This window comes from Lissotriton vulgaris, chromosome 2_1 (assembly GCF_964263255.1).
Source record: "Lissotriton vulgaris chromosome 2_1, aLisVul1.2, whole genome shotgun sequence".
In the NCBI taxonomy this organism is placed as follows: domain Eukaryota; kingdom Metazoa; phylum Chordata; class Amphibia; order Caudata; family Salamandridae; genus Lissotriton; species Lissotriton vulgaris.
The window spans coordinates 379,728,147-379,740,471 of NC_141687.1; the positions used below are offsets into that span (position 1 = coordinate 379,728,147).

Here is a 12,325-nt window from a genome sequence, read left to right on the forward strand (position 1 = left end):
TAGTCTGTGACGCAAGTGGACACACAAGGAAACATAAGGGATAATGCATACCAAGATATAAATGACAAGTGTACTGCAATTGACTGAGAAGTTCCAGAACCATTCAAAGGAACAAGGTTGGAAGCCAGTAACAGTTAAAAGGAACACCGAGGGGAGGGGCTATTCATTCATCATCAGTAGACAAAAGGAAACAGCACATCAATTCATAAGTTAAGTTAGATGCAATATAAATTGGCAGCTACTGACACTTGCAGACCAAAGTGGAACACCGCCAGCCAGTACATTGCTGCTTGCTTCAGTGGTTCTCAACTTCTGGTCCAGAGACCTCTAGCGCCCGCAAAGTCTACTCAGGGTGTCCGCGACTGCTTAGCAATTCAAATAATATAAACAGACCGTTAAAGTGTACATAAATAAGAAACATGTAAAGGTGAAAAATGTTCAACCTTCTGTAAATGTGAAAGAATTTTATTTGGGAGGCTAAAAATTAAGTTATCAGATTGATTTGTGGGAACAGCACAAGTGCATCGAACAGAATATAGTATGGATGATGAGTGGTCTCAACTGCATTTTAAATAGATCCAATCTATTTATACTTGTTGGAGTATTAAATAAACCATTTCATCATTTGCAAATGTGTCCGATGAATGTTTCTGTATTTTTTGTATACTCAGGTACAAACCATTAAAAATGCAAACATCTGGGTCCTCGGCTTCCAATATTGACTCAGTGAGGTTCCCCAGATTCCAAGAATGATTCAGTAGGGCCCCCAACATCAAGTAATAATTAAGTGGGAGTCAGCAGAAGTCAAAAGATTAAGAACCATGGTCTAAAGTCATCATAAGATGAATTTTAACATTAGACCCCTTAAGTAACAGAATACTACAGGCCACCTTATAAGACTATAATGCTTTTTCACTGATTATACATGGAATTATTTAACGTCCTATAGCTTTGTAAACAGAAAACACCTAATAGTTTTGTTTATTGTTCTATAAATCTGAGTAACGTAGGGACATTTAAAATAGTGCTAGCTTAAGATTATGTTGGAGATGGAGAGCTGTATCTATTTCTGTCTCTCTTCCAATTCTCCCTTGCTGTAAAATGAAGATTAATTGACCCCACCAGGTATTTCTTGGGCAATTGTTAGGACTTTAAAGATCGCTTCGACTTTACATCTTTGATTCTAGTAGGGACTGCTTCTTACTAAAGGTGGCTTAAATTATTTTGTTTGCTGTGCCAATGAATGGATCATGAAATTGGCTAGTATGGTTCTACTACACACTGATCTTTTCTTTGCATGGGCAGAATAACCGTCTTCATGGTTTTTTTTTCCAGTGTCATCCAGCCTCTACTCGTAGCTGATTTTATCTGCATGCATCTAATTTTTGCATTATTGCCCATGCCTACTGAAAATTTGCAGTAAGACTAAATAAACCTTGGGGAAAAAAACCCTGTATATCTATGTGACTCAACTTGCCCAACTTAGACTTGACTTAATGTAACTTATTATTGTAAACTTTTGTGGCTGCAATTACTCACTAGAAACAGAAATAATCTTTTTGCAAATCAGATTTCTTACAGATAAAAATGATGTTTGAAAATCTATTGCAACAGCATTTTTCTCTAAAATCTACCAACAATGTATTAACAAAAATAAACTAATTACTATCTCAAAGGAGACCCTGAATGGCACGAGTGTCCATGTTTTCCTTTCCAGAAACATTTATTTTAAGACGTCACACTGCGGCACTGCTTCCCCATGTGAAAATGCTGGCCAGCTTCAGATGCCACCTGGCAGACCACGAATAAACTACAACAAGGAATCAATATTATTCATTGTAAATAGAAAAGAGCACTGACAAGGTGGCTGCCCATATAATTATAAAGGATGTGCGTTTCTATCGAGGCTTACACATATTCTGTGGTACTCGAACCCTCTGAGATATAGTCCTTCAAGGACCAGGAGTACTCCCAATGCTATGAGGGAGAGTGGGATGGCCCACTGAGGATCAGTGTCTGCAGGAAGGGGTAGACAACTGCAGATAGTCTTTATGAAAAAACGGAGAAAATGCGTTGCCACCTTCTCCGCCTTAGACAAGGTACAAACATCTATCAGACAGATCTTCCATGGGAACCCTTTTTATTATTATTATTATTAACTGAGCTTATAAAGCGCCTGGTTACACTAGTCAGTGTGTCCCCGCGCTAATAGTGGCCTAAAAGATCCCTAACACAGCCAGAAAAGAGCACTTCAATATTTGGGGAACAGATGTGTCTTGAGTTCCTTGCGGAAAACTTTTTCGGACGGCTCCATCCGGAGTCTGAGAGAAAGAGTGTTCCAACTCCGTGCTGCCAGAAGGCGGAAGGATCTGCCGCCCATCCTGGCCCTGCAAGTCTTCGGGATACACATTAGCCCAGTGCCCTGACCGGAGGGGCCTAGTTGGTTTATACAATGTGAGCAGATTCCTCAGGAAACTCGGGCCTTTACCGTGAGCGATCCGATGGCCTATACACAGGATTTTAAACTGGACACGCTCTTTAATTGGGAGCCAGTGGAGCATCCCCAATGCCTTTTTGGTGGAAGAAATTTTTGGCAGTGATAACACTAGGCGTGCAGCAGCATTTTGGATACATTGCAAACGTTGAAGACATCTCACGTTAGCTCCCAGATATAAGGCATTCCCGTAGTCCAGCCTGGAAGTCACCAGGGCATGGACCAGGGCCTTCTTGCTGACACTGGGAGCAGGTCGAGTGTCTTTCTCAGACAACGGAGAATGCCAAAGCAAGTACCAGCTACACGTCTAGTGTGATACTCAAAAGATAGTTTTGAGTCCATCCAAATACCCAGATTCTTGACCTGTTCTTTAGGTTGAGGTAAGGGGCCCAGGGTCTGGGGCCACCATGCGGATGTCCAAACAGACGGAGACTTGCCTACAATAAGCACCTCCGTCTGGTCTCCATTTAATCTGAGACAATTGTTTGACATCCAATTAGCCAGGTCTTGCAGGCAGGATGTAAACTGACTAGCTGCCTGCTCAGCTGGCTGAGAAAGAGCTACAACCAGCTGAGTATCATCAGCGTAAGTCACCACAACAACCCCATGTTTCTCCGCAATTGATGCCACTGGGGCAACATAGAGGTTGAATAAAGTGGGACTTAGGCTCGAGCCTTGGGGAACTCCTTGGCTCAGGGCGATAGCTCTGGACCTATGGGGCCCCTGCTCCACACAAAAGCTGCGGCCAAGGAGAAAGGACTTCAGCCAGTGCCACGCTTTGCCAGCAACTCCTCCCTCTCTCAGGCGCTGTAGCAGAGTGTGATGGGCCACAGTGTCAAACGCGGCACTGAGATCTAAAAGAATCAGTGCCGCAGTTTGACCCTCATCCGCATGCTTCCTAAGCATCTCCGTGGAATAGAGGAGAGCCGACTCCGTGGAGTGGAGAGCACGGAAGCCAGCCTGGGTGGGGTGATAGAGTTGTTGGGTTTCAATGTGAGCCGTAAGTTGTTGGTTGCCAGGGCCAGATGAGGCATGGACACTCCTCCGGCCACCCCGATCAAGAAGGCTCCTATAGGGGACTGGCCAAGTTAAACAATGGATGGTACTACAGACACCATTTACAGGCCTTCTTCCCCTACAGAGGAACCAGCAGAGGCTACAAAGGAAGTAGAGTTGTAGTGAACACCCTAGGGGGTAAGCATTTCCCTTACCCCCAGCTTCCCCGAGTGGAGTGTGGGGTTGAGGGGTGGCTATGCTGGTTTGTGGACAAATGAGGGAGATTTCCTCAAACTATTGGACGATACCAACAGTACATGAGTTCAACATAGAGTTCTATGAACCACCAGTCCAGCTCTCCCAGCCAATGCCTTTACATTTCTCAGATCAGGAAATTAATTAGAACAAGACCAATTAAACACGCTCTTTCCCAAAGGAGCAATTTACAGGACAGCACTTCACCTGAATGGTTTTCTGACCAACCTTTTCTTAGTGGAAAAGACAGACAAAGGTTTCAGCCCAGTCAAACTTAGAGTTAAACGAGTGGCTGGTATATCACCATTTCAAAATTGAGAGGATCCACCTCAAGAGATGTCCTTTTGGCAGAGGCCTGGATGGTAAGAATGAATCTACAGGACACATACAGGACCATTCTGATTTTTGCCCCCACACAGGAGATTCTTCCAGTTCTCCTGGAGGGACCAAATAGATGCATTCCTAGCACTCCTATTCAGTTTATCCTCACTTTCACCAAATTCTTTAGGCCAGTGGTGGAGGTACTCAGACTGATCAACTTACTTGAACGATATCCTTTTGATGCACAAATGCCTTTTTCTAATTGGATACAATCTGAACACAACCATTCAAATTCCTAATCCAGAAGAAGCGCAAATCAAAAAGTAAATCAGACTTGATTCCGAAGCAGATACATAATGTCATTTCTAGGTTTGGTGATCGACTCAACCCAGGCCACTTGGAGTCTTCCATAGGCAAAGATCGCGAAAATGAATAAAGTACTGAGAAAGGTCATGAGGCGAGACAGGATTCTAATTCGACAAGTAGCCAGGATAGGGAGACTTATCAGCGATACAAGCCATTTTTCTAGGCCTGCGCCACTACAGACAGTCGCAGGGATTCAAGGGATCACATCTGAAAAGATGATTGACTTATTCGGAATTGATTCGGTTGTTGAAAGAAGCCAAGACGGAGATCCAGTAGTGGCTGGATCACAAGGATTCTTGGAACGACTAGGCTATCTTTGGAACCTCACTGGACCCAATTTCAGAACGCTAGCCGCTGGGGCTGAGGTGCCAGATGTGGCAACATCTCGATGGAAGGCAGATAGTCGGAAGAGGAACTAGTACTCCATATCAACTGCCTGGAAATTCTAGCAGGCTATTTTGCCATCAGGTCTCAGTAACAGAGTCCAGTAAAAGATTGCACACTGCACGTCCAGATACATCATGGACAACAACAGTTGGATAGCAAGATGTTGAGAGCCTTGGTGAACAGACTAGGACCTTCTGACTTACATCTATTCGCCTATAGGTTGAATAATCAGCTTCCGGAGCAAAAGTGGAGATGCATTCCTTCAGGACTGGTCACTTAAATGGCGTTTCCCCTTTTGTGATGATACCCAGAGTAGCATCTCAATTCAGATGTCAGCCGTCATCCCTTGTTCTGGTGACACCTATAAGGAGCTCACAGGACTTGGTTCCTGACTGATAGAATTGTCGTGGGACATACCAAATAGAACTACTGCTATCAATCAACACGCTTCAGGATTGTCAAAGCTGCCCGCATCCTCTGGTTCTACAGGGTCATCTCAAACTCATGGAATGGAGGATTTCAGGGCAGGTTGGAAAGATAACCAACTCTCAGAGGTCGCTGCAAGCTTCATTGAAGATGCCTTGAGATTTCGCTTGGTTTGGAACCAATAAGTTAGTTGGTGTATGAAGAGACACCTGGATCCCATAGTTTGTAAAGCGCGAACATATCACCAGCATGTGTTTTCGTTTAGACGATGACTGTATGGGGGCTTCTGTTAGTGTATCAGAGGCATGGGTTTAGATGGGTTGGAACATCTGGCGACAGCCTAAGCTTGTAAGTACCTAGCATGAATATAAATATAACTTTATCATGTCAGGATTCATGGTGAGAGATAAAGCGACTGAGAGTGTAAGCATGTAATAACAACAATCAGAGGGACATCCAGGGTATTGGCTCATTGAGGCCCTCCTTATCGCTGTTCAGGCGGTACACCCATTTCTGTTCAATTTTGAACAGAAAGCGACTAATGTCAGGACACGAATCAGGAATGTGTGGTTGTTCCAAGACTGTCCAGCAAAAGTCTTCGGGCCATGTCCCTTCTCCAAAAAATGTGCAGTGAGGCGGGTAGCCTGTTTTCGGCATCGCACTGTACTCTTATGCTCTTGTATCCGTGTTCGTATTTTCCTGGTCGTCATCCCAACATAACGCAATGGGCACGGACACGTTATCAAGTAGATGAGATTACTGCTGTTGCAGTTAGTGAATTTATTTTGAGTCCATGGGCGGTTGGTGCCTATGTCGACCACGGTGGATTTACAGGTTTGAGGGCAGACAGTACATGCTCCGCAAGGGTGATGACCGACAACAGGAGGTAAGTCCCACAAAGTGCCCACTTGTCTAGACTCCTTGTTACTTGGGCGTGTGTGGACTAGCTGGTCTTTTAGGTTGGGTCCTCTTTTGAAGGCGAAGATAGGTAAAGCGATGTCATCACCTCCGGTTTTTAAGATCGACCAGTGCTTTTTTATGATTGTTAGACGGACCGGGAGGGTCGGCCGAGACTACGGGGAGAGGTCTCCGGGGAGAGCCGTCTCCAACGACTGTACAGACAAGTAACTTCCCCCCCACAGACGGACACCACACAAGATTGAAGGTTAACGAGACTTTATAGGCAATTCTTAGGTTACGATGATATGATACAAGGAGGTCTGGACTCAGGGGTCCCCTCGGTTCTAGTCTCTGGCTTAGGAAAGGGGTAGCGGGACAGTCTTTGTTACCAATGAGTGAAAAATAGCTCTCAATCCTCGAGCTCGGCGTTCTAGATGATCGGGCCGCGGCGGAGCCAGGCAGGTCCCGAGATGGACGAAGGAAGACGACGGTCCGCGGCGGAGCCTGCAGGTCCCGGTGAAGATGACGGTTACAACGGTCCGCGGCCACGCCAGCAGGTCCCGACGACGATGAAGGATAAGAAGGTCGCGAAGGCTGTGGCAGCGCCAACAGGCAGGACGATGGTGCACAAGACAGAGCTACGGCAGCGCCAGTAGTCCGTCAAGGATGAGTTCCTCTTTACGTCTCTCGACTCCAAGATACAACTGCCTTCCTGCTCTGGAGCTGCCCCAGTTATAGGGCTGGCGGGCTTTGATGTCCGGACCTTCGCACTTGGAGGTCGGGAGGTCCGGGATGAGGGAGTCCAGACACCCAGCAGGGGGGTGGAGCCAGCGCCCGGGGAGGCGATGGGCGAGCGGCACTTGGCGGGGGAGAGCCATCGGCACCTCTTTCTCCCATTGACTTGCCAAGTAGCCCGCTCACCTCCTGGGTGGAGGGTGGTGCCGGAATGTCTGAGGCCGGCCAGGCCCAGGGTTGAGGTCGATCGGGGGCCAGGCGGCCTCGTGGTGGAGTGTCCAAGATGGCGCCCCAGGCTGGGCGCGTGGGCCGGCAGTGGATCGGACCCACGAGGTCAATATGCTCGAGGGCAGGGGTCCCTGAGGGGACGGAGGACGTGCAATGGTGGTGTGTGGTACTTGCGTGACTGGACTCAGGCCTGGTGGGGCCGGGGGAGAGCGGCCCTTCATGTGGCCTGTCCAACAATGATCTTTTGTACTTGGTTCGATCGGCTGTTAAAAGTATTGACAAAGGCAATACGGTTGGTCTTTTCTTTGGGAGGGAGTATTTCTAGAAGGGACTCTCTGTTATTATTAGACGCCCTCTTTGTAGACTGGCGGATAATTCTCTTTGGATAGTCTTTTTCACTCAATTGAACCTCCAGATTTTTCGAGTGGATCTCAAAAGCCTCTTTGTTGGAACAGTTTCTTTGTACCCTGAGGAACTGGCCGAAGGGCAAGTTGTCCCTCAGGGCTCGTGGATGGCAGCTGTCATATCGCAATAGTGCGTTTTTTGCCATCGGCTTCCGATAAAGCTCAGATTCGATACCAGTTGGGGTCGCATGTAGCCTCAGGTCAAGGAAACCCGCCCTTAGACCCTTACCCAATTGTTTGTTGTGTGTGTTATATACAAAGACCCCATATTACGATTGGAGAACTGTTGCTAATGGGGATCCATTTCCAGAGGTTGCCGAGATGTTGTTTATTTACTCTGCTGTTTTTGTTAAGTTATCTTTAAAACAACTGCTATTTAATAAAAGTTATGCATAAAGCTCTCCTTGGAGTCCTTAATAGAATTGATATTTTCGAAGTGCAATATGCTTGAAAAAATGAGTACAGCATTTATCACTTGGTTCCTACCAGCTGAAGTAGTTTAAGAAACGCGACAGCAGTCCACAAGCACAGCAGATCAGTTCTCCACTGTAGCATGAGACCGTCCCCACGTACTCCTAGTACCACAGGATCTTCCTAACAGCGAGAGAAAGATTGAGTCCAGTAGAAAGGTTAGATGCAGATCTATGGCAGGATCGGACGCCTCGGATAATGCAATCGCTTGTTCACTTTATAACAGTTATGTAACGTGTAGAGTACTGCTCAGCCTGTGCACGGGAGTATAGAATGTAGAATGTTAGAATGTTAGATGAAGGTCAGTTACAGTACGAGTTGAAGTACGGGCTGAGCAGAGATCATACTGCTCCTGGTGGGGTTCTCTGTTTAATTACTTAACCTTAAATAAATTCCAGCTTTCAACATACAACCTCTGCTTCCTGAATTATATCAGTTCTTTACATCTGGCGACGCTTCGGAAACGGACCTCCGTGCAAATTTAAAAGACACTTTAAAAAAAAAAAAAACGAAACGGAGCGAAAAGTGAAACTTTAAGAAAAGGATCCAAACTGAAAAGAAAACCTTCAACAAAGCATTTCATGCGTACTGGCACCGAGAACCCCACTAGTGACCTCACCGGTCACCCTAGAAGTAAGTGCCAGTTATTTATTTAAGTTTAACAGATTATACAACTTTAAAAAGGGACATAATTTGAAGCAGCGCTCCCTTTGTCAACAAAAGAATTTATCAAGCGAGAAAGATTTTCGAAATCGGCAAATTCAAACTTAAAAGGACGCACAAGTGGTTTCTCTGCATGCAAATTCCTACGAGTCCGATCACCTGCAATTTTAAAGCTTATCTTCCTGCCTCATATTCAGTCGCTGCTTAGTTTTACTATCTGTTTGTTTTGACTGCTGCCTGTGATTACCGTCCTGCCACCTTGTGAGTGCTTTGGTGCAACAAGCCTTTCACTGCCTCACCGGCATGACAGTTAGGGGGAAGAAAGCTAAACGAGTGACCCTCAACTGTGACCTGCTTTGTTTTGTGGAGAAGAGAGTGTTAGTTATATGTGCAGCAGCGTATTACCCGTGAGCATTTTATTATTGATGCTTTATTAATTTTTCAAAAGTTGAGAGCACTCAGTTCTTGCTCGCATTCTCACAGTTATTGGGCGCACTTTCAAAGTCAGTGCGAGCCATCACACGCTTCAAGTCTTCATTTCATGGACTCCCACTGTGACGATTTTGCAACGTCATTACAGCTGTCTGGCGTTTTTAAGAGCATTCTTCATCCTAGAGCCACCCGGCTCAACGTCAAAAACGTGCCGCCATCTTGTTATTACCTGCACGAAGTCGGTGAAGTCACTTCAAGTAAACTTTCACTCGGTTTTCGTTGTGATTTTTCCCGATGCTTTGATTCTCTTCCACAACTTTGGAGGTGCTTTATTCCAATCTGCAGGTTCTTTTTTTTGATTTCACTCTGAGCCATTGGAGCATTTTATTTCATCATCTTCAGGTACTGTTTTTCTACGCATTTTATCAGGATGACCCCCGGACATGGATTTTCAGTTACACTGTTTTACGTGGGAACTTTGAACATCATTTCTATTGTACTATCTAACAGCACCATCTAATGGTCATTGTTTCAATAAGTAAATGATAGGCTCATTGGATCTACAGACTTACGATGCTGATTTTCTTAATAATTAACATTTTTGAAAAGAGTATTCTAGTATTACATTTGTTTCTTATATTTGAAAAGAAAAATACACTGAGTCATGTTTTCAGGATAAAAGTAAAGCATATTTTTATTGGCAAGCATGTTTGAGCACAAAAGACTAAAGAATACTCTGAAAGTGCAACGTTTTGTAGACAATTTTGAAGTGTAAAAGAGACATTTGAAGGAGGAAGGTTTAACGGTTGTCTCTAAGTTGTTTAATAATCATCAAATGATTATATTGTCACACCAAGTTATTAAGCTATGTATGTTCTTATTTTCAAGAGGTGTGTTATCTTCTTACCGACTTGGTTTGAGGGAGTTTGTTTTAAATTTCATATGTGCCGTGTGGGTACCTCCCACGCCTTTCTCTCCAACGTGTTTTGAGGGAGAATGTTTAGAATTTCATAGGTGCCGTGTGTTTTAAAATTTGGGAGTTTGCTTTAAATTTTAAAAGAGACATTTGAAGGAGGAAGGTTTATCTTAAAATTGGTTGTCTCTAAAATGTTTAGTAATCATCAAATGATTATATAGTCACACCTATTTATTAAGCTATGTATTATATATGTGCCGTGTGGGTACCTCCCACGCCTTTCTCTCCAGCTTTGCGGGAGAATGACAAAGTTTCATGTTGTACCTCCACATCTTGCACGCATCTCTTGCTTCTTTAATGTGTTATGTCCACTTTTTGCGTGCATGCATCCCTTGCTTCCATTATGTGGTATGTACATTTTGCGTGCATGCATCTTTTGCTTCCTTTATGTGGTATGTCCACAATTTGCATGCATGTTTTATTTCTTTTATGTGGTATTTGTCATCTATATTCTGCACTTGTTATTCTTTTTCAATATTCAGCCTACCTTCACTCTGGTCTGGCCAATCAGTGTGCCCTGGTGGCTTTTGCTTTTTCTACTCCTTGTCTCCTCTATTTCTTTACTTATCTTCTACATCTTACTCACTTAGATCAGCTATTGTTTCTGTAAAAGGGAGAAATGGGGTTTGTTTTGCCTTTTCGTTTTATTGTGTTACTTCAGTATTTCTCTTTCTTAGCTCATGCTTTGCTTTCACGCTTCTACACTCTTCTTTGTGTTTTCAGAAAATAGTTTTATCAATTTCACTCCACCTCTTCATATGTTTTTGCAATACCTTTATTATATAAATGTTCTTAATTATATTTATATATTTAGCATAATACTTTGTATGGTAACTTATCGTTATGATTTTGTGAAGCCTTCTTTTCATTGTTAAGAAGGGAGAAGTTGTAGAGTACTGCTCAGCCTGTGCACGTGAGTATAGAAAGTAGAATGTTAGAATGTTGGATGAAGGTCAGTTACAGTATGAGTTGGAGTACGGGCTGAGCAGAGATCATACTGCTCCTGGTGGGGTTCTCTATTTAATTACTTAACCTTAAATAAATTCCAGCTTTCAACATACAACCTCGGCTTCCTGAATTATATCAGTTCTTTACATAACGTCAACAGGTAAATACTGTGAATGAAGTTAAAAAAGCAATATTCTTGAATAAGTAATAACTAAAAGACACATGAGGCGAGAACCAATGGGATTTGTATGCCCCGATGCATGCCACTCCTCGGTGATATGTGGAGTTTGCCTCTGCCTTAACACCTCCTAGTAGGTTTCATATTGGTCTGCGCCATACCCTGCCCCCATCCCGATCCCATCCCATCCCCAACTCGAACTAGAACTACTGCCCACCATAATTGCATACCTCCACATTGGAGCGCATCATGCATGCGCGCGCGCCCCACCCACCCCTTCCCCCTGAGTACACAGGCCGCCCATCAACCTCCATCCACTCCCGCAATGCTTAATGCCCCGGAGCATCAAATCCCCTCTGTGTTCCGCAGTCCTCACAATCTCAAACTACACCCTCCCCTTTATTCTGCATTAGTCCGGTCCACTGCCCGGCAGCTACTGAGCCCCTCTCCCCTCTCACCGTGATGCAACCTTCGGTGAGCTTGGTCCCTGCCATGTCTGATTCCCTGAAGGTTAGTCTATGCGCTGCTAGGCCTGTCCTTGTCTACGAAACCAAGTCTCTTCTCCCCGTCTTCCCTTCCGTGTCTTGTGGCTCCACTCTCAGCAGTTCCCGCTCGCGCCAAACGTTCAGTACGTAGACAGAGAGGACAGACAGTGGTGTATGGGGTAAGTATCAGAAAAGACGGACTAAGCGTCTAGTCCGGTTTGGGTTATTGGCATAGACGAAGGACTAAGAGCTAAGTCTTTAGAGAGAACAGTCCCGCGCTCTAGTCACGTGCGGAGAATTGAAAAAGAGAACGGACCACAAGACTGTGCTAAAAAAAAAACTAGAACGCACATTTGTTTGCTATTATGAAAGAAATGTGAGCCACATGTAGTCGAGATGCTGTTTGCAAGTTGTACTGAACCGTGCAACTGTTTGCGGTGACGGGCAGTGCGCATGATCTCTTCGCAATCGTCTGTATGCAGCTAGCCGGAACAGAGAGAAGCAGCGATTGAATAGTTGAAGCAATGGTCTAGGAGTTTAGGTAAGATACAACATCCCCAGTAGTACAGGTGAAGGGTTTAAGATGTTCCTATGGTTAGGTCCCTGAGATTTGTTGCTACTGGAAAAGATGGGTTATAACGACCTGAGCTGACAACTTGG

The 12,325-nt window shown here is 44.7% G+C and overlaps 2 protein-coding genes across 2 annotated transcripts in view; one reads left to right on the top strand and one right to left on the bottom strand.

The window, feature by feature from the left end:
• Positions 1-11,867, bottom strand: part of RPA1 (replication protein A1) — a 276,446-nt gene extending 264,579 nt beyond the window's left edge. The window contains exon 1 of the mRNA XM_086955196.1: positions 11,639-11,867. Within this exon, the coding sequence (XP_086811322.1) occupies positions 11,639-11,674 (36 nt within the window). The 5' untranslated portion in view covers positions 11,675-11,867. The remainder of the gene's footprint in view (positions 1-11,638) is intronic.
• Positions 11,868-11,989: 122 nt separating this feature from the next.
• The window catches only part of SMYD4 (SET and MYND domain containing 4), a 111,177-nt gene continuing 110,841 nt past the window's right edge, over positions 11,990-12,325 (top strand). Inside the window, exon 1 of the mRNA XM_086955195.1 lies at positions 11,990-12,206. The gene's annotated coding sequence lies outside the window, so the exon portion shown is untranslated. The remainder of the gene's footprint in view (positions 12,207-12,325) is intronic.